General features: G+C 54.7%; 3 protein-coding genes and 1 long non-coding RNA gene across 12 annotated transcripts in view; 1 reads left to right on the top strand and 3 right to left on the bottom strand.

Annotated features, from left to right (window-relative positions):
- The window catches only part of AKNA (AT-hook transcription factor), a 62,709-nt gene extending 49,961 nt beyond the window's left edge, over nt 1-12,748 (top strand). For 7 of the 9 annotated variants that reach the window (XM_047699284.1, XM_047699282.1, XM_047699280.1 and 4 more), the window contains one exon: nt 336-1,564. In XM_047699284.1, the coding sequence (XP_047555240.1) occupies nt 336-600 (265 nt within the window). In that variant the 3' untranslated portion in view covers nt 601-1,564. Of the gene's footprint in view, nt 1-335; nt 1,566-12,709 lie in introns of those variants that run through there. The other 2 variants (XM_047699285.1, XM_047699286.1) reach the window with 2 other exon arrangements.
- On the bottom strand, nt 336-14,607 carry LOC125083201 (uncharacterized). The gene is made up of 3 exons (XR_007122211.1): nt 14,170-14,607; nt 12,529-13,787; nt 336-453 (listed from the first exon to the last, which is right to left on the bottom strand). It is a non-coding gene; the product is annotated as an uncharacterized LOC125083201 (long non-coding RNA).
- LOC125083200 (alpha-1-acid glycoprotein-like) lies at nt 3,091-6,432 on the bottom strand. The gene is made up of 6 exons (XM_047699290.1): nt 6,276-6,432; nt 5,717-5,859; nt 5,418-5,488; nt 4,534-4,641; nt 4,283-4,386; nt 3,091-3,280 (listed from the first exon to the last, which is right to left on the bottom strand). The coding sequence occupies exons 1-6, from the start codon at nt 6,387-6,389 to the stop codon at nt 3,203-3,205; spliced, it is 618 nt and encodes a 205-aa protein (XP_047555246.1). The 5' UTR covers nt 6,390-6,432; the 3' UTR covers nt 3,091-3,202.
- Nucleotides 14,608-14,958: 351 nt separating the features above from the next.
- LOC125083199 (alpha-1-acid glycoprotein-like) lies at nt 14,959-18,293 on the bottom strand. Its single transcript, XM_047699289.1, has 6 exons — nt 18,137-18,293; nt 17,578-17,720; nt 17,282-17,352; nt 16,399-16,506; nt 16,148-16,251; nt 14,959-15,148 (listed from the first exon to the last, which is right to left on the bottom strand). The coding sequence occupies exons 1-6, from the start codon at nt 18,248-18,250 to the stop codon at nt 15,071-15,073; spliced, it is 618 nt and encodes a 205-aa protein (XP_047555245.1). The 5' UTR covers nt 18,251-18,293; the 3' UTR covers nt 14,959-15,070.
- Nucleotides 18,294-19,688: the final 1,395 nt, after the last annotated feature.

The following is a 19,688-nucleotide window of genomic DNA, read 5'->3' as shown; positions in this document are numbered from 1 at the left end:
GCCCCAGGAAGGCAGCGGGTCAGCAGTGTCACCGCAGGGCCAGGCTCAGCGGCCGGCACATAGTATAGGATTGATAAAGATGTACTGAGTGAATGGGGAGAAGGAAGGACCGTTGTTGTGGACCTGTTCCGGGTCAGGCACTGCTGTCCTCATGCTTCATCCTTCTGCCGCATCCTCGAAGGAGCTGTTTATTATTCCCACTTGAGAGGTGTGGACACTGAGCCCCCGAGAGTAGGGGCCAGGGCCCAGCTGGGGCCAGAACGGGGTGCATGCCGACCCCGGTGCTCTGCTCAGCCCTGGCCGTGGTGCATGAACACAGCCCCCTCTCTCTTCAGGTACTATGTGCCTCCAGGACCTACCTCTGCCTCCTCAGCCCACTCAGCCCCTGCTGACTGGCCCCCCTCGACCCCCTCCCGAGCGGCCAGGGGTCAGCGACGCTCCATCCAGCTGGACCTGGAGGACCTGGAGGAGCTCAACACGGCGCTTGCAGAAGCCATGCAGGCTGCTGAGGGCATCCGCTCCACCACCAAGCACATGAGCCGCTCCCTGTCTGCTGACCTGCGCCAAACCCGAAGCCTGCGGGGCTCCTGCCTCTTCTGACTTTCTCAGAGACCCAGAACCGGCTGGCGGGGGCAGGCTGGCGGGCAGGCTGCTGCTGCCCCCCGGGCAGGGGGTCGGCTGGAGTCACTGCTGAAGGCCCCACAGGCCCCTCCTGAGAGGTGTCCTTGTAGCTCAGGCCTTGCCTGCTGGGTGTGTCCACTGTGCAAGGAGTGTTGGCCCGGTCGTCCGGAGAGGGAACTCTCTGGGGGCCCAGCCCCTATAGGAAGTGCTGGGACCTCGGCTGCTTCTGCCCAGATGCGATCTTTGGGGTCTCCTGGTCCTGCACCGTCCACCTCTGGCTAATAATACGTATTTCATATACAGACGGACAGATTTGTTTTGAAGCGGATTTTTCCTGGTCTTTGGTCCAACCTACAAGGCCAGATAAGAAGGGCTCGGGCCTCGGTCTCTGGTGCAAACGAGTCTCCTCGTCCAGGACCCGCTGCTCTGGAGTCGGCATCTCTTTGGGAAAGGGATGTCCGGACACTTTCCCCCTAGTGACTGGTGGCCAGTAGAGCACTTTGGGACCATTGAAATGTCAAGATGTCAGGCCCCTAGGAGGACATGCACCCAGCTTCTCCATGGTCAGAGAGTCCTTTCCCGTGGGCCTGCTGGGAAGAGAGATCCTCTACCCGGAAGCCATCCACCATGGTCCCTCTCTGTAGCTCATCCCGACACCCCCAGCTCTGTCTCTGGGATCCCTGTGGAACCTGGTTAGCTAGTGGGCAGCTCCCTGCCGGGCCGCACTCTGCAGCCGGGAGGCCAGCCCCTGTCGTGCTCCCCACCTCGTAGCAGCGTGTACCTCAGCTTTTCTGGAACGTGTATGCATCGGTGATATTTGTATATTTGATGCGTTTAAAAATCTATTTTCGTTATGAGGGCAAATGAAGAAGAATGAATATTGATCTTTTTTAAGAAGAAGAAGAAAAAAAAACATTCCCAAAGCGGCTCACGTTCGTGGCATGTGTATGTCCTCGAGGTGTGGTTTCTTGACTCAAGTCTGTGGGGTGGAAAGTTCTAAGATGAGCTGAACCTTTCCTCGGGAGATCTATTGAGTGCCCCTTTCCAGATTCTGCCTGCCTTCGTATGGGGGTTTAGGGTTTTTTTTTCTTTTTTTTTTTTTTTAAGATTTTATTTATCTGACAGAGAGTGAGAGGGTAAACACAGGCAGGGGGAGTGAGAGAGAGAGAGAGAGAGAGAGAGAAGCAGGCTTCCCACCAAGCAGGGAGACCTGATGTGGGGCTTGATCCCAGGACCTTGGTATCATGACCTGAGCAAAAGCCAGACACTTAACGACTGAGCCACACAGGCAACCCCTATGGGGGTTTCTGTTTCTCGATGCTGCCCCAGCAGCCTGGGTCAGGACATTGAGCATTTTTTTTTTAAAGAATTTATCTATTTATTTGACAGAGAGAGAGAGATCACAAGTAGGCAGAGAAGCAGGCAGAGAGAGGGGGAAGCAGGCTCCCTGCTGAGCAGAGAACATGATTCGGGGCTCGATCCCAGGACCCTGAGACAATGACCTGAGCTGAAGGCAGAGGCTAAACCCACTGAGCCACCCAGGCACCCCCATTGGGAATTTTGACCAGAGAGGCTGCCAGGCCAAGCCCCTCCTTACTAAGGTCAGAGCTGGTAGGAGACACATAGCAGATTGGTCTCTGCCAAAGCAGGAGCCTGGACTCTTTCCAGTGCTCCTCCTAGTAGCAGACAGAAACGTCAGCCACCCTTTCCCAAGCACCCAATAGACACTGATCCTTGAGCTCGGTACTCAGCATGGCAGGCTCACACAGGGCACATGCCAGCCTCCCGGGCCCCTGCCATGTGCCCCCTTCCTAGAAGAGAGACTGAGGTCCCAAAGGCTGGCCTGCACCATCTCACAATGCCTCACTCCAAAGTCTGTTTTCCCTGTTACTGCACTTCCTTCGTAAGCTCTGGGAGCTTCTCACCAATGCCAGCTGTGTCCGCCCTTAGCTTTTTTCCCAGACCCCCGCCCCATCCCGCTGACCACCACACTTGCTGCTCTCTGCCCCCAGGCCGGCCCCCTCCCAGCTCGCCTCTCCAGATGGCCACGGTGCGGTCTGATGGAAGGTCCAGCACACTTGGTAGCACCTGTTGCAGTCCTCCACCCGCCGCCCCACCCTCATTTACCTGAACTCCTACCGGGGCTCTCTGCCTCGGTGTTTGCCAAACATCCTCCCAGATCCTTGGCTTGCAGCTGGAAGAGCAGGTGTTCAAACCTCCAAATCTTTCTGGGCGGGTTCAGATACCCCTTCCAGGAAGCCTTCCCAGACTTCCATTGCAGAAGGAACCTCCTTGTGCTGGGTTCCCACAACACTCTGTGCCCATCATCCTCCCAGCCATGCTGCATATGACAGCGGGGGCTCTTCCCACCAAGGGCTGGGCCTTACGCCCCGATCGGCCAGGGCTCAGCTCAGGGCGGGCTTCAACACCCATGAATGAATGAGTGAATGACGACATGAGCAAACGAGCCCCTGCCTCCCGTTTCAAAGGCAGAAGCTTTATTGATGCACCTGAGACAAAAACCTGATGTACAAAAGGGGTGGGCATAGGGCTGAGGATGGGCCCCACGGTCCCCAGGGTCCTAATCCAACGCTGTGTGTCCCTCCTTTTCCTTCTGCCTTTCTTCCTTGTGCTGCTTCTCTAGTGGCCCACACAGATCCTGGAAGACAGCGAGAGGGGAGCCCGGTGATGCGAGGGGCTCTTGTCAGGGCAAGGGAGGATGAGCTCCGGACTGTGGCGCCAGCTCAGGGACCCGGGGCGCGGCACCGTCCAGCTCTGAGCCTTAGCTCCTTGCACTCCAGATGGGGAGCTCGAGGCTTTACAAACGGCTGCTGTGTACTGAGGACTCGCCAAGCCCCTGGGCTGATCTGCATTCCTGAGCACATGATCTAACCGAGGTTCAGGGGGCCTTGTGGCCTGTCCGCGGTCCCCCAGCCAGTGGATGGGGAAGGCAAGCTGCACACCAGGGCCAGTTGGTGCCGTGTGCCCAGTCCTTTCCTGCAGTTGCCAGGAGTGGGGACTGGAGGAGCTTTAGGCCGCTGGTGGGCAGGAGAGATGGCCTCAGGTGGCCAACGGAGACCTTTTTACTTTGATAATAAAAGTATTTCATGCATATCTGAAAAAGTATAGCCCACTCAGAAGCTCTGCGTTTTAGAGATTGTCTCATAGGACACGACCAAGGAAAGCCTCTCCCCGAACAGGGGTTGAGTGGCAAGTATTAAGGAGATTATTACACAGGTAATTCTCAGTTATAGCAGAAATCAGGGTGGTGGTCATGGACTTGGGGCATTTGTGGGTGGCTAAAAGCCACCATAGCAACTGCCCATCCACAGGTGTCTGATGTCTGGGGTGTGGCCGGCAGGTGTAAGCGATAATCACCCGTGTGTGTTTCCCTGTCAAGCTCCCACTGCCACCCTATTCCCGCTGTTCCTCCTCCCTTCCTGTCCTCCCTGCCTCCCAGGGACTTTCCCTCCTGGGCCCTCAACTTGTGGGCCTCTGGGGAGCTCAGCTGTCCCTGGAGGGAGGCAGGTGCTTAAAAGTAGGTCATCCTGCCTCACTATGCAGCCTTGGCCGGCAGGTCTCCCTATCCAGGCCTCTGGGCTGCCCCCAGGCAGGATGGCTCCGACGACGGTGGGCATAGCCTAGTCTGCATTGCGTTCACCTTTTTTGCATCGGTGTAATTGATCTCCGAAGTCTGCATGCCTAAGCACGTGATGGCTTCATGGAAAACTCTCATTTGTTCCTCAGTCACTTCCGCCTTGTCAGCTGCAGGAGAAAACAAGGGGGCTGGGTGAGCATGCCGGGGGCCTAGCTGGGGCTCAGGTGTGGGCAGGGGTTCTGGGGGCCCAGCGACAGGGACAGGTGGTCTGCTGGGTGAGGTCTGGTTGGGGTGGACATTGGAGGGGTGCTTACCATAGAAGGACAGTCCCTTGTTCTGCTCATCTCTCAGGGAGTGGCCCAGCATGAAGATCCTGGGATCTTTGGTGAGCAGGAGATCGGCAAACTCTTCTTTGCCGGACTCTGGAGAAGAAAACCTCTGGGTGAGACCACATAGCACAATGGATCTGATCACAGGTGAGGGACCATGAGTGTTCCCGTGGCACCCCAGCGGTCAGTGAAGGCTGGGAGTTCACCTGAGCCCTGCGACCCTCACTCCCTCTGTGTGCCAGGCCTTGCAAAGAGATGTGGAATTGTAGGAGCCATGTGCCGACTATGGCTGTCAGGACCTTTCTCCCCATTTTGCAGATGAGAAAAGTGAGGCCCACACAGGAGCCTCAGGGCTGCCCAGGGCTGTTGGTTTAATCCCACCAGCATTTGTATGCTCCTACTATGTGCCCTCTCTGGGGCGATGGTGGGGACAGGAGTGGGGTCATTCCCTACCTGACACAGACTGCCACCCTCAAGTCCCAAAGGGGAAAGGGTAGTGGAGAGAGGCAGGTGTGCAGCCAGCCCTTGGTTTGAATTCTAGTTCTAATTACAGGCTGTGTGACTTCAGGGAAACAACTTGACCTCTCTGTTTCTCTGTTTCCTCAGCTGATTGCTGTCAGGTCCTTCTAAGATTGTGAGTCTCAGGTGGGTTAATCCTAGTAAAACTATTTCAAACAGTGCCTGGCACATAGAGCTCAAATCTGGGGACAGTTATTACTCCTTATTACAACGTGGAGACCCTGGGACGTCAGAAATGTAGGAAGAGGGCCTGTCCTGGGTTCTCTGTGGCTTTGCCCCAGCACTGACCCTATTGTCTGGTCCATCCACAGGTCCCCATGACACACCCCAGTCCTCCCGTTGGTCCTCACCGTGTTTGGACAGGGTCCCATTTTCCCTCTGGACCTTCAGACAGGTAGAGTTATGGATGCAATGATTCCCACTAAAGCCAGAGAGAAGGAAGGGGGAAACAGAAAGATCATTAAGGGGAAGAAGTGGACAATCACTGGTCGCTATCATCCAGGGCAAGAGTTGGGGCCGAGTAAACCGCCCTCCCCATCCACGGATGAAAAGGCTGAGGTCAGGAGGAAGGAGGGACTTGCTCAAGGTTTTCCAGCAGCTAGGAGCAGAAGCCTGGGGCTGGGGGCGAGCTAGCATGTGGGGGTCTTACATGGTTTGGTAGTCGATGAGCAGTATTGTGTCATCCGTATGGTTGGGCTCCAAGTAAAAGAAGCCCGCTTGGAGCATTCCAGCCAACTGATTGATGTCTGGGTTGTGGAAGGCGGCGGCGATACAAAACCACTTGCCAGAGATCTGGGGAGAAGCCAAGAGTTGATGACAGAGGCTGGGAGCCGAATGCCCCTGCCTGCCAGCCAGCCAGGTACAGAGATGTCCCCCTCCTTTATACACGCAGGGAGATTGGGGCCCCAGGTGAGGAGGGCACGTGCAGGAGCTCACTCTGAGGGTCAGGCACCTCCCCCAGACACTGGGTGGCCCCTCCGGGCCCAGGACAGGATGTCCCCTCTGAGGGAACTTGCAATGAGGCTTCTGAGTTAGGAAGCAGAAGAATGCATCCAGAGCCCGGTCAGAAGGTCACCCCAGGACCCAGGAGAGAAAAGGGCAGAAGCAGGCAGAATCAGACAAGGGGGGCCGACCACAAGCCAGCGGGAGAAGGGGAGCCCAGGGAAGGAGGCGGCTGTCCCCTGGCGCTCGGGGGCCGAGGGACGCACCTGGTCCAGGGTGGCGTTGGTGATAGGCACTGCTGTGAGGTTGGCACACACTGGGCTCTGGGCATCCAGCAGAGGAAGGAGGCTCAAGGCAGCAAGGGCCCAGGACAGCGCCATGTCTAGATGGAGAGACACCTGGAGTCAGGCAGAACTGCTGGCTGGAGGGTAGAGTGACTTTTATAATGAGCTGTGGGAGGAGCCCTGGAGCCCCATGGTGACACAATCCATGAGCTCTTGTGAAATGCTTTGCACAAACCCTTCCCTCCCTCCCCCAAAGCCCACTGTAGCGAAAGCCTCCAAGCCTGGGTCTAATTCAGAACCCTGACCTGAAGGGTTACAGGGGCCCCAAGGTCAGGCTGTTCAAAGCCAAGGCAGGTGTGGGCTGGAGTGGTATCATTAAACATGTGTAGATTTCAACAGAGGGAACTCTAAGCAAGCTAAGAGGTGTTTTTTGTTTTGTTTTGTTTTGTTTTAAGATTTATTTATTTATTTGACACAGAGAGAGAGATCACAAGTAGGCAGAGAGGCAGGCAGAGAGAGAGGAGGAAGCAGGCTCCCCACCAAGCAGAGAGCCCAATGTGGGGCTCGATCCCAGGACCCTGAGATCATAACCTGAGCCGAAGGCAGAGGCTTAACCCACTGAGCCACCCAGGTGCCCCTGTTTTGTTTCGTTTTAAAGATTGTTTATTTATTTGAGATAGAGCGAAAGCCTGAGCAGGTGGGAGGGGCAGAGGGAGAGGGAGAAGCAGGCTCTCTGCTGAGCAGGAAGGCAGATGCAGGGCTCCATCCCAGGACCCTGAGATCACGACCTGAGCCCAAAGAAGATGCTTTACTGACTTTACCCAATTTGTGTCTCCCTGAGCATCCAGAGTGAAAGCCAGCCATAAATCAAATGCTGAAGGTGATTTAGACAGTTCCCAGACTAGGTGGGGTGGAGGTGGGTGATGGGGAGAAGCTCTGGAGTAGGGGTGAAGGCAAACCATGGATTCCATTCCAGCTGAGTGTGGTGACAACCATGGGGGAACAAAAGTCCATCGGGGGAGGGGGGTGCCAACCGAGCCTCGGAGGCAGGGATCCTTCTAAAGGAAGAGGCGTCTAAGTTAAACTATTTCCAGTAAATATGGTGTTACATGAACTAGCTCCCAACATCTAAAACAAGAAATTATGCACGTGTGGTCTCCACCCCCTGCCGTGGGAACAGGAAGGTGGGCTCTGTTGTCACCAAGAGGTCCCCAGCCCCCAACAGTGCCCAGCACGCCAGATGCCCGCATCCACAGTCCACGACCGTTTCTGCCTGACCGGGTCAGATCTTTAGCCCTATGAACAAATACTTCCAAAGAGCCTTCTTATGTTATGTTATAGTTTTGTATCCCTGTTCATTTCATATATTTTGAGTCATTTTCCATGTTTCCGTGTAGTTAGTGGTTATAATTTTAATGGACGCACACCCCTGTCATGCTCTTCCTAGGTTCCCCATACTTAATGGTGCCCTCTCTTTATATCCGTAGCGTTTTATTTTTTTCCAGCTTAATAGAGAGAGAATTGCCTCTAGCATTTCATATGGTGATGTTTCCTTGGAATGCCACGTGTCAGAAAGTGACCGAATCCCTTTCTAACATACCCTACCATTCAAGAGAGAGAAAAACATGTCACGGACAAGATTACGATGTTATTCGAAATAGTCGAAATAGCCAAAAACTAGAAACAGTTCAAATGCCAGTCATCAGGAAAACGGAAAGACACATTGTAACAGTTTCATACAAGGAATATTACGTAGCAATCAAAAGGAACCAACTACTGGCATGTAAGACAACAGCCATGAATCTCCAAAACATTCTGCTGCACAAAAAAAGCCAGACTATTTGGTTCATAAGCACATACTTATGTGCTTATGAACATGTTTGGTTCCAGGTACAGAATGTTCTCGAACCCCCCAAATGGATCTAGAATGGCAGAAGTCAGACCGGTGGTTGCCTAGGTGAAGGAGGCAGTCTGAGGGCCCGAGGTTGGAAGAGCATTTTCTGAAGTCCGTGGCAGTATGCCCCATTTCCACCACACGGGTGGTTACGCATGGTACATTTGTGAAAGTTCACTGAACCCTGAACCTAAAATGTGTGTGTTTTATTGTATGCCAATTACACCTCAATTAAGCTGATTAAAAAAAAAAACTCTCTCCCCAAAGAGAGATGACAAGACACATGACAAATCAAGAACACAAACACTGTCTAATGTGGGGTCAATTTGGCGACACACAGACGAGTCCCCTCCTCCACATCCTTGTCAGAAGTGGGATTTCCTTTTCTCTTTGCTCTTTTTTTTTTTTTTTTTTTTTTTTGCCAGCTCACTTGGTGTTTTGGATGGGCATTGCCCTAATTTGAGTCTTGAGAAAAGGAGTGGAGTTCGTCGGCAGGGAAGAGTGGAGGGCAGAGAGCGTGGGGCGTGTGGAGGACCTGGGGTCCGAGTGGCTGGCAGTGGGATGGCGTGGGAGTGACGGGGCCGATGCTGGAGAGGTTGGAGGGAACCGAGCATGCAGGGCATAGGAGGCAGCTGGGGAGTCTGCCCTGGACCCCGCAGAGATCAGGAGAAATGGGAAGGTTTTAAGCGAGGTGGGAGACGAGTAGTCCGATTTGCTCTTTAGAAAGTTCCCTCTGTCTGGGTGGGGAAGACTGGGGGGTGAGGGTAGGGGACCTGCTTGGGAGAGGAGCCAGGTGCTGTCCCAGTGGTCCCGGTGTGAGATGATGCGACTGGGGACAGACTGGAGACACTGCTTCTCTCAGGGGGTAGCTGACTGTTACATGGAGAGCAGCCCGTTACCCTGGGCCATGGGGCTTCTGCTCAGAGCTTTAGAGGATGTCCCATACCACACACGCGCACACACACGCACACACACACACACACACCCATGCACACGTCCATGCACACACACAAAAAGTTTATTAAATAACAGAGAAGCCCGCCTGTCACTGGGGATCTGGTGTCCAGTACTGGCACGAGAGGGACCCACAGCTCTAAACCTCCTTCTTCACAACCAACGCTGGTCAGGCCCCAGGCCAACAACTCTTCCCTCTTGCGCCTTGTCCTTGAATCACACTCGGTGGCCCTGTGTGTGCTGAGTAGCGTAGAGAGAAATGAATGATTTCTCTTGCAGCAGGTAAATGGAGCGCCACTCAGAAGGAGTGAGGGGTCCTCGCTGTCACTCAGGTGCCCCTGGAGGTCTCCGTCTCCTCCCAAGAGGCTCTCCGAGTAGCTCCTTCAAGTGCACCCAGCACCACCCCCCGCCCGATGCAGTACCGTTTTCTCCATCTTCCTACATTTCAGGGATGCCTTAGTACCTCTGTGGGACGAGCATCTGAACACCCCTCCCTACCCTCCCCTCCAACTGGCCCAGGCCGAAGGCCAAGAGAAGTTCGGCAGGAAATATGATGAAAACGTATCACACCCAACAGAGCTCCTGCTCACAGTAAGTGTGCAAGACCCCATACCTGCGATTATTTGGAAAGGTGCTACGTATTGGGTTGAACTACAGGAAACTGCTTCTTTATAGAGCGGTTGAATACCATTCCATGTCAGACGATTCACCCTGCTATTACAGAACAATAGCTCAGACTGTCGTAGAAAGCAGGGAAGGGCTTAGCACCCCCGTTGTGCAGAGGGAGAAACTGAGGCCCAGAGAGAAGGAATGATTTACCCAAGACCATGTCCCGGTCAGGAAGCAGGGCCTGGAATCCACCTGCCAGCCTCTCCCCTTCTTGCTTGCCCCTCTGTCCTTTTCCCAGCACGGGGCAGCTGGTCATTGGTGGAAAGTGACTGTCCTCAGCGGTGGCTTGATTCGTTGTGGACAGAGCAAACACAGGATGGCCCCACTGGGAAGTCTACTCTGGCTGTTTCCTGACACTCAGTTGTGAAACGGGAGACTGGGAACCATAGCACCTGCCAGGGCAGGGTGGGGGAGGGGCTGGGTGGGGAGCTGGGCCTTCCCCAGATTCGGGTCACCCTAGAAGGAAAGGGGTGCTATGGGAAAGCCCCCACAGGTGGGTCTGAGCAGATGGCAGAGAAGAATATTAAAATCCAGCTTTGTTCTCATCAGATGCTGGGTCTGAAGGAGGGGGAGGCAATGGGGGCAGGCTGTGCTGGGCTATTGTCCCTCACTTTGGAGTAGATTTTTGTGCCACAGCCAGGACGTGAAGAGCAGCTTAAGCAGGGAGAGGCTGCCTGCCTGGGGGCTAGGGAGCTCCGTGTATCAGGCGTGTACCCTAAACTGCCCACGCCTGACCCTGGGGCAGCAGGGAGCAGTAAGACCAGCTGGGAGGCACTGAGGCACCACAGGGGAAGAGCTTTTCCAGGGACCTGCCTCCATGATGGCCCCATAAATGATAATCGTGATGATAATGGAGAGAATGATGGTGGTGGTGGTGGTGGTGATGGTAATGATGGTGATGGTGATGATGGTGGTGATTGTGGTGATGGGGATAATGACAGTCATAGTAGTGATGATAGTTATGATGGTGATAATGGTGGTGGTGATGCTGATGCTGATGCTGGTGGTGATGCTGGTGATGGTGATGGTGGGTGGGGATGATGGTGATGACATTGGTGATGATGGTGGTGATGGTGGTGACAATAGTGATGATGGTGGTAATGATGCTGATGGTAATGATGGTGGTAATGATGCTGACAGTGATGAAGGTGGTGGTGGTGATGGTGATGTGTAATGATGGGAACAGCAGTCATAATGGTGAGGACAAATATGAGGGTAGTGGCTTCTGGTTATTGAGCAGTCACTCTGCGCAAAGTTAGAAGTCTGTTAAATCGCCTGTTGTAGGACTCAGAGTGGCCAGTGGCAAAGCCCACAGGTGAATATTTTCAGCTTTGTGGGCCATACAGTCTCTGTGGTAGTGACTCATGGCCACTGTGGTAGCATGAAAGGCCCTAGATGACACATAAGCAAGCACAGCTGTGTCCACTAGAACGTAATTCACCAAAACAGACCGTAGCTGCCCAGCCCTGCACTGGCCCACCATCCGTCCCTGGGTCTCCTCTGATCTTGTGCTTCACACGGACCTGCTTGGCCGTCGGCCTGATTCCAGACTTCTCCCTCACGCACTGGGCTGTTTACCACGTGAAATCCACCCTCAGATGACGGAGACCTGCCACGGCTGAGAGAGGAGCTCATGCACGTGTTGGATTACTCACTCATTCAGACAGTCATCAATTGTCATTATTATCAATGGGACACTTATGACTAAAAACATTTTTATTAATAATATATAATTGTAATATACTTGCTAAATGTGAAATACCATGTTAATTATAATTGCAGTTACATTGTAAATTATGGTAACAAATATTAGTAAAAATGATTAATCTGGGAAACCAGAGTCTTTAGGGTCATGGCAGGGTTATAGTCTCAGCCCAAGGATTTCCAGCTGGAGATTTTGAGTGAGTTAACCAGAGTCTCAGTTTCCTCTTCTGTAAAATGGAGATGATAGTCCCTGCCCGGCCTCCCCTTCAGGACTGCCATGAACAGAGGATGGAGGGCCTGTAAGTCCTTGGCCCCGTGTTTGGCCCCCACCCAAGGGCTCCACTAAAGGTAGCAGTAATTATAACAAGGCACGTTTGTTGAGTGCCTAGTGATGGTATGAATGGAGGGAGGCCTGTTGAGGAGTTTGCCCCAACCCTGACTTGGCTCTGCTCATGCCTCCCCTCCCGGACAGGTGAACCTGTACTCGGACCCGCCCCAGCCCAACCACAGCATCCACACAGGGACGGTGCCCCAGGGGACCAAGGTCTTGTCCTTCACCATCCCACAACCCCACTCTGTGCTGCAGTGGTCACCACTCTGTGCTGAGACCCCTGGGGCCTCAGGTGAGTGTGGGAGATGCAGTGGGGCTGGAGGGCCTTCTGCCTGTGATTCTGCTCTGGGGGCACTTGGTTCCCCTTGGGGTGACACTGGCTTCAGGTCAGGCAAGAGAGGGAGGCAAGACCCTTCTCTGGGACCTTTGACTTGAAGAGGTCAGATGCAGATGTGAAAAGTGTCTTGCCTAGAGCCAGAGCAGCCTGGGGAAAGCTCTGCTGTGCCCTTGGCATTGGGTGACCTTGGACCCCCTGCTGCACAGAGAGCCCTGTCGCTCTGGAGCCCACGTGGGGGCCGGGCTCTGTGCCAAGGCTTCCTCAGCTCACTCAGCCCCTGCTGACTGGCCCCCCTCAGCCCCCTCCCGAGCGGCCGGGGGGGCAGCGACGCTCCATCTAGCTGGACCTGGAGGACCTGGAGGAGCTCAACACGGCACTCGCAGAAGCCATGCAGGCAGCTGAAGGCATCCTCTCCACCACCAAGCACATGAGCCGCTCCCTGTCCGCCGACCTGTGCCAGACCCGAAGCCTGCGGGGCTCCTGCCTCTTCTGACATCTGGAGACCCGGAACCAGCTGGCGGGGGCAGGCTGGCGGGCGGGCTGCTGCTGCCCCCCAGGCAGGGGGTTGGCTGGAGTCACTGCCGAAGGCCCCACAGCCCCCTCCTGAGAGGTGTCGTTCTAGCTCAGGCCCTGCCTGCTGGGTGTCTCTGCTGTTCAAGGGGTGTTGGCCCGGTGGTCTGAAAAGGGAACTTTCCAGGGGTCCGGCCCCTATAGGAAGTGCTGGGACTGAGGCCACCTTCTGCCCAGATGCGATCTTTGGGGTCTCTTGGTCTGCACCGTCCACCTCTGGCTAATAAGATGTATCTATTTTCGTCATGGGAGCAAATAAAGAAGAATGAATATTGATCTTTTTTAAAAAGAAGAAAAGAAAAAATTCCCAAAGCTGCCCACATCTGTGGTGTGTGTCCTCGACGTGTGGTTTCTTGACTCAAGTTTGTGGGGTGTAAGACTCGAAGATAAGCCGAACCTTTCCCGCGGGGATCTGTTGAGTGCCCATTTCCACACTCTGCCTGCCTTCCTATGGGGGTTTCTGTCTCTCCAACCTTCCCCCGCAGCCTCGGTCAGGACCTTGAGCATTTTGACTAGAGGCTGCCTGGCCAAGCCCCTCCTTACTGAGGTCAGAGCTGTTAGGAGACGCACAGCAGATTGGTGTCTGCCAAAGCACAAGCCTGGACTCTCTTTCCAGTGCTCTGCCTAGTAGCAGACAGTGACACCAGCCACCCTTTCCTGAGTACCCAGTAGACACTGATCCTTGAGCTTAGTACTCGGCATGGCAGGCTCACACAGGGCACATGCCAGCCGCCCAGACCCCTGCCATGGGCCCCCTTCCTGGACGAGACACTGAGGTCCCAGAGGCTTGCCTGCACCGTCTCGCAACGTCTGACTCTGAAGTCTGTTTTCTCTGGTACTGCACTTCCTTCCTACGCTCCCAGAGCTTCTCGCTGGCCCCAGCTGCATCCTCCCTTCATTTTTTCTCCAGCCCCGCCTCAACCCCCACCAGTCATGGTGGCTGACCACCACACTCGCTGCTCCCTGCCCACCAAGGCCTGTTTCTATTTCATTTTTCAGTGGGTCCTTCTCAGTGGAGTTGAAAATGGCAATTAGCTGAGAAGAGAAGATTTCTGGTAGGTTCTGAGCCTCCGGGTCCCCCGACCTGGGTGCCAAGAGGCTTTGCAGCGAGATGAAGGCCGGAAGGGGGAGCTGAGGGTGTGGCAGTAGGGACTCAGGGCAGCGTCCCCCACCTAAGTGCCCCAGGCATAGTGTGGCTCCTGCTTTGACCAAAGGCTGTGGCAGGTGTGGGTCTGTGCATCCACGCTATTGGGAGGGCGATGGCCCAGAAGCCAAGGGAACAGGTGTCAGGTGCCACAGTTATGGTCCCATCCCTCGGATGCCACTCACGCACAGAATTGTATGAACAATGTGGCCCCGGCTTTTCTGCTCACCCCCACGCAGCTGGTGCCTCTTCCCACCCGTGCCAGTAACTCACGGGCTGTTGGGCACGTGAGGAAGCCGACCTTCCTTGCTGGACTCCCAGTGTCGGGGGCTCAGTTTTCTTTGTGCCTCCAAGTGGGCCTGCCTCCAACGTGGCCCCATCTCCAGGCTCCGAACATATTTGCAAGAGGGTTGGTTTTTAGGGGCCAACCTCTCCCCTAGATGTATTCTTGTGGGCATCAGATGGGCACCCCAAGGACACTCTGGAGACACACAGCCGTTCTGGCCTTGGCCCCGAGACCGCTGCCCCTTCCTGTCCTGCCCCTGCCCAGGTGCCCTCCTCTTGCCAGGATGCTCACAGCAGCCTGTGCCAGAGTCTGCATCCAGGCCGGCCCCCTCCCAGCTCGCCTCTCCAGATGGCCACGGTGTGGTCTGATGGAAGGTCCAGCACACTTGGTAGCACCTGTTGCAGTCCTCCACCCGCCGCCCCACCCTCATTTACCTGAACTCCTTCCGGGGCTCTCTGCCTCGGTGTTTGCCAAACATCCTCCCAGATCCTTGGCTTGCAGCTGGAAGAGCAGGTGTTCAAACCTCCAAATCTTTCTGGGCGGGTTCAGATACCCCTTCCAGGAAGCCTTCCCAGACTTCCATTGCAGAAGGAACCTCCTTGTGCTGGGTTCCCACAACACTCTGTGCCCATCATCCTCCCAGCCATGCTGCATATGACAGCGGGGGCTCTTCCCACCAAGGGCTGGGCCTTACGCCCCGATCGGCCAGGGCTCAGCTCAGGGCGGGCTTCAACACCCATGAATGAATGAGTGAATGACGACATGAGCAAACGAGCCCCTGCCTCCCGTTTCAAAGGCAGAAGCTTTATTGATGCACCTGAGACAAAAACCTGATGTACAAAAGGGGTGGGCATAGGGCTGAGGATGGGCCCCACGGTCCCCAGGGTCCTAATCCAACGCTGTGTGTCCCTCCTTTTCCTTCTGCCTTTCTTCCTTGTGCTGCTTCTCTAGTGGCCCACACAGATCCTGGAAGACAGCGAGAGGGGAGCCCGGTGATGCGAGGGGCTCTTGTCAGGGCAAGGGAGGATGAGCTCCGGACTGTGGCGCCAGCTCAGGGACCCGGGGCGCGGCACCGTCCAGCTCTGAGCCTTAGCTCCTTGCACTCCAGATGGGGGCTCGAGGCTTTACAAACGGCTTCTGTGTACTGAGGACTCGCCAAGCCCCTGGGCTGATCTGCATTCCTGAGCACATGATCTAACCGAGGTTCAGGGGGCCTTGTGGCCTGTCCGCGGTCCCCCAGCCAGTGGATGGGGAAGGCAAGCTGCACACCAGGGCCAGTTGGTGCCGTGTGCCCAGTCCTTTCCTGCAGTTGCCAGGAGTGGGGACTGGAGGAGCTTTAGGCCGCTGGTGGGCAGGAGAGATGGCCTCAGGTGGCCAACGGAGACCTTTTTACTTTGATAATAAAAGTATTTCATGCATATCTGAAAAAGTATAGCCCACTCAGAAGCTCTGCGTTTTAGAGATTGTCTCATAGGACACGACCAAGGAAAGCCTCTCCCCGAACAGGGGTTGAGTGGCAAGTATTAAGGAGATTATTACACAGGTAATTCTCAGTTATAGCAGAAATCAGGGTGGTGGTCATGGACTTGGGGCATTTGGGGGTGACTAAAAGCCACCATAGCAACTGCCCATCCACAGGTGTCTGATGTCTGGGGTGTGGCCGGCAGGTGTAAGCGATAATCACCCGTGTGTGTTTCCCTGTCAAGCTCCCACTGCCACCCTATTCCCGCTGTTCCTCCTCCCTTCCTGTCCTCCCTGCTTCCCAGGGACTTTCCCTCCTGGGCCCTCAACTTGTGGGCCTCTGGGGAGCTCAGCTGTCCCTGGAGGGAGGCAGGTGCTTAAAAGTAGGTCATCCTGCCTCACTATGCAGCCTTGGCCGGCAGGTCTCCCTATCCAGGCCTCTGGGGCTGCCCCCAGGCAGGATGGCTCCGACGGTGGGCATAGCCTAGTCTGCATTGCGTTCACCTTTTTTGCATCGGTGTAATTGATCTCCGAAGTCTGCATGCCTAAGCACGTGATGGCTTCATGGAAAACTCTCATTTGTTCCTCAGTCACTTCTGCCTTGTCAGCTGCAGGAGAAAACAAGGGGGCTGGGTGAGCATGCCGGGGGCCTAGCTGGGGCTCAGGTGTGGGCAGGGGTTCTGGGGGCCCAGCCACAGAGGCAGGTGGTCTGCTGGGTGAGGTCTGGGTGAGGTGGATATTGGAGGGGTGCTTACCATAGAAGGACAGTCCCTTGTTCTGCTCATCTCTCATGGAGAAGCCAAGCATGAAGATCTTGGGATCCTTGGTGAGCAGGAGATCAGCAAAATGTTCTTTGCCGGACTCTGGAGAAGAAAACCTCTGGGTGAGACCACATAGCACAATGGATCTGATCACAGGTGAGAGACCATGAGTGTTCCCGTGAACCCCAGTAGTCAGTGAAGGCTGGGAGTTCACCTGGGCCAATGACCTTCACTCCCTCTGTGTGCCGGGCCTTGCAAAGAGATGTGGAATTGTAGGAGCCTTGTGCCGACTATGGCTGTCAGGACCTTTCTCCCCATTTTGCAGATGAGAAAAGTGAGGCCCACACAGGAGCCTCAGGGCTGCCCAGGGCTGTTGGTTTAATCCCACCAGCATTTGTATGCTCCTACTATGTGCCCTCTCTGGGGCGATGGTGGGGACAGGAGTGGGGTCATTCCCTACCTGACACAGACTGCCACCCTCAGGTCCCAAAGGGGAAAGGGTAGTGGAGAGAGGCAGGTGTGCAGCCAGCCCTCGGTTTGAATTCTAGTTCTAATTACAGGCTGTGTGACTTCAGGGAAACAACTTGACCTCTCTGTTTCTCTGTTTCCTCAGCTGATCGCTGTCAGGTCCTCCTAAGATTGTTTGTGGGTTAATTCTAGTAAAAGTACTTCAAACAGTGCCTGACACATAGAGCTCAAGTCTGGGGACGGTTATTACTCGTTATTGCAACGTGGAGACCCTGGGACGTCAGAAATGTAGGAAGAGGGCCTGTCTTGGGTTCTCTGTGGCTTTGCCCTCACACTGACCCTTTTGTCTGGTCCATTCACAGGACCCCATGACACACCCCAGTCCTCCCGTCTGAGGGCTGGTCCTCACCGTGTTTGGACAGGGTCCCATTTTCCCTCTGGACCTTCAGATAGCTGGAGTTATAGATGCACTTGTTCCCACTAAAGCCAGACAGAAGAAGGGTGAAGAAGAGGAAGATCATTGAGAAGAAGTGGACAATCACCAGTCACTATCATCCAGGGCAAGAGTTGGGCCAACTAGACCGCCCTCCCCATCCACGGATGAAAAGGCTGAGGTCAGGAGGAAGGAGGGACTTGCTCAAGGTTTTCCAGCAGCTAGGAGCAGAAGCCTGCGGCTGGGGGCGAGCTAGCATGTGGGGGTCTTACATGGTTTGGTACTCCCTGAGCAGTATTGTGTCATCCGTATGGTTGGGAGTGAAATAGAAGAAGGCCGCATGGATTGTTCTCACTGACTGGGTGAACTCCGGGTTGCGGAAGGCCGAGGCGAGATAAAACCACTTTCCAGAGATCTGGGGAGAAGCCAAGAGTTGATGACAGAGGCTGGGAGCCGAATGCCCCTGCCTGCCAGCCAGCCAGGTACAGAGATGTCCCCCTCCTTTATACACGCAGGGAGATTGGGGCCCCAGGTGAGGAGGGCACGTGCAGGAGCTCACTCTGAGGGTCAGGCACCTCCCCCAGACACTGGGTGGCCCCTCCGGGCCCAGGACAGGATGTCCCCTCTGAGGGAACTTGCAATGAGGCTTCTGAGTTAGGAAGCAGAAGAATGCATCCAGAGCCCGGTCAGAAGGTCACCCCAGGACCCAGGAGAGAAAAGGGCAGAAGCAGGCAGAATCAGACAAGGGGGGCCGACCACAAGCCAGCGGGAGAAGGGGAGCCCAGGGAAGGAGGCGGCTGTCCCCTGGCGCTCGGGGGCCGAGGGACGCACCTGGTCCAGGATGGCGTTGGTGATAGGCACTGCTGTGAGGTTGGCACACACTGGGCTCTGGGCATCCAGCAGAGGAAGGAGGCTCAAGGCAGCAAGGGCCCAGGACAGCGCCATGTCTAGATGGAGAGACACCTGGAGTCAGGCAGAACTGCTGGCTGGAGGGTAGAGTGACTTTTATAATGAGCTGTGGGAGGAGCCCTGGAGCCCCATGGTGACACAATCCATGAGCTCTTGTGAAATGCTTTGCACAAACCCTTCCCTCCCTCCCCCAAAGCCCACTGTAGCGAAAGCCTCCAAGCCTGGGTCTAATTCAGAACCCTGACCTGAAGGGTTACAGGGGCCCCAAGGTCAGGCTGTTCAAAGCCAAGGCAGGTGTGGGCTGGAGTGGTATCATTAAACATGTGTAGATTTCAACAGAGGGAACTCTAAGCAAGCTAAGAGGTGTTTTTTTTGTTTTGTTTTGTTTTAAAGATTGTTTATTTTTTTGAGATAGAGCAGAAGAGCCAGAGCAGGTGTGAGGGGCAGAGGGAGAGGGAGAAGCAGGCTCTCTGCTGAGCAGGGAGCCTGATATGGGGCTCGATCCCAGGACCCTGAGATCACGACCTGAGCCCAAAGCAGACGCTTTACTGACTGAGCCACTCACTTGGCCCTGTTTTGTCTTGTTTTAAAAGCTCTTAGGTTTTTTACCCAATTTGTGTCTCCCTGAGCATCCAGAGTGAAAGCCAACCACAAATCAAATGCTGAAAGTGATTCAAATAGTCCCAGGCTAGGTGGGGTGGGGGTGGGTGATGAGGAAGGGCTCTGGGGCAGGTGTGAGGGCATGAAGGCAAACCACTGATTCCATTCCAGCTGAGTGTGATAACAACCATGGAGGAACAAAAGTCCACCGGGGGAGGGGGCTGCCAACCCAGCCTCAGAGGCAGGGATCCTTCTAAAGGAGGAGGTGTCCAAGTTACACGTCTATTTCCAGTAAATGTGGTGTTACATGAACTAGCTCCCAACATCTAAAACAAGAAATGATGCACATGTGGTCTCCACCCCCTGCTGTGGAACAGGAAGGTGGGCTCTGTTGTCACCAGGAGGTCCCAAGCCCCGACAGTGCCCAGCACGCCAGATGCCCGCATCCACAGTCCACGACCGTTTCTGCCTGACCGGGTCAGATCTTTAGCCCTATGAACAAATACTTCCAAAGAGCCTTCTTATGTTATGTTACAGTTTTGTATCCCTGTTCATTTCATATATTTTGAGTCATTTTCCATGTTTCCGTGTAGTTAGTGGTTATAATTTTAATGGACGCACACCCCTGTCATGCTCTTCCTAGGTTCCCCATACTTAATGGTGCCCTCTCTTTATATCCGTAGCGTTTTATTTTTTTCCAGCTTAATAGAGAGAGAATTGCCTCTAGCATTTCATATGGTGATGTTTCCTTGGAATGCCACGTGTCAGAAAGTGACCGAATCCCTTTCTAACATACCCTACCATTCAAGAGAGAGAAAAACATGTCACGGACAAGATTACGATGTTATTCGAAATAGTCGAAATAGCCAAAAAC

Source organism: Lutra lutra, chromosome 13 (assembly GCF_902655055.1).
Source record: "Lutra lutra chromosome 13, mLutLut1.2, whole genome shotgun sequence".
Lineage (NCBI taxonomy): Eukaryota > Metazoa > Chordata > Mammalia > Carnivora > Mustelidae > Lutra > Lutra lutra.
Note: the sequence above shows the minus strand (reverse complement) of the source record. Positions and strands in the feature narration are given on the sequence as shown.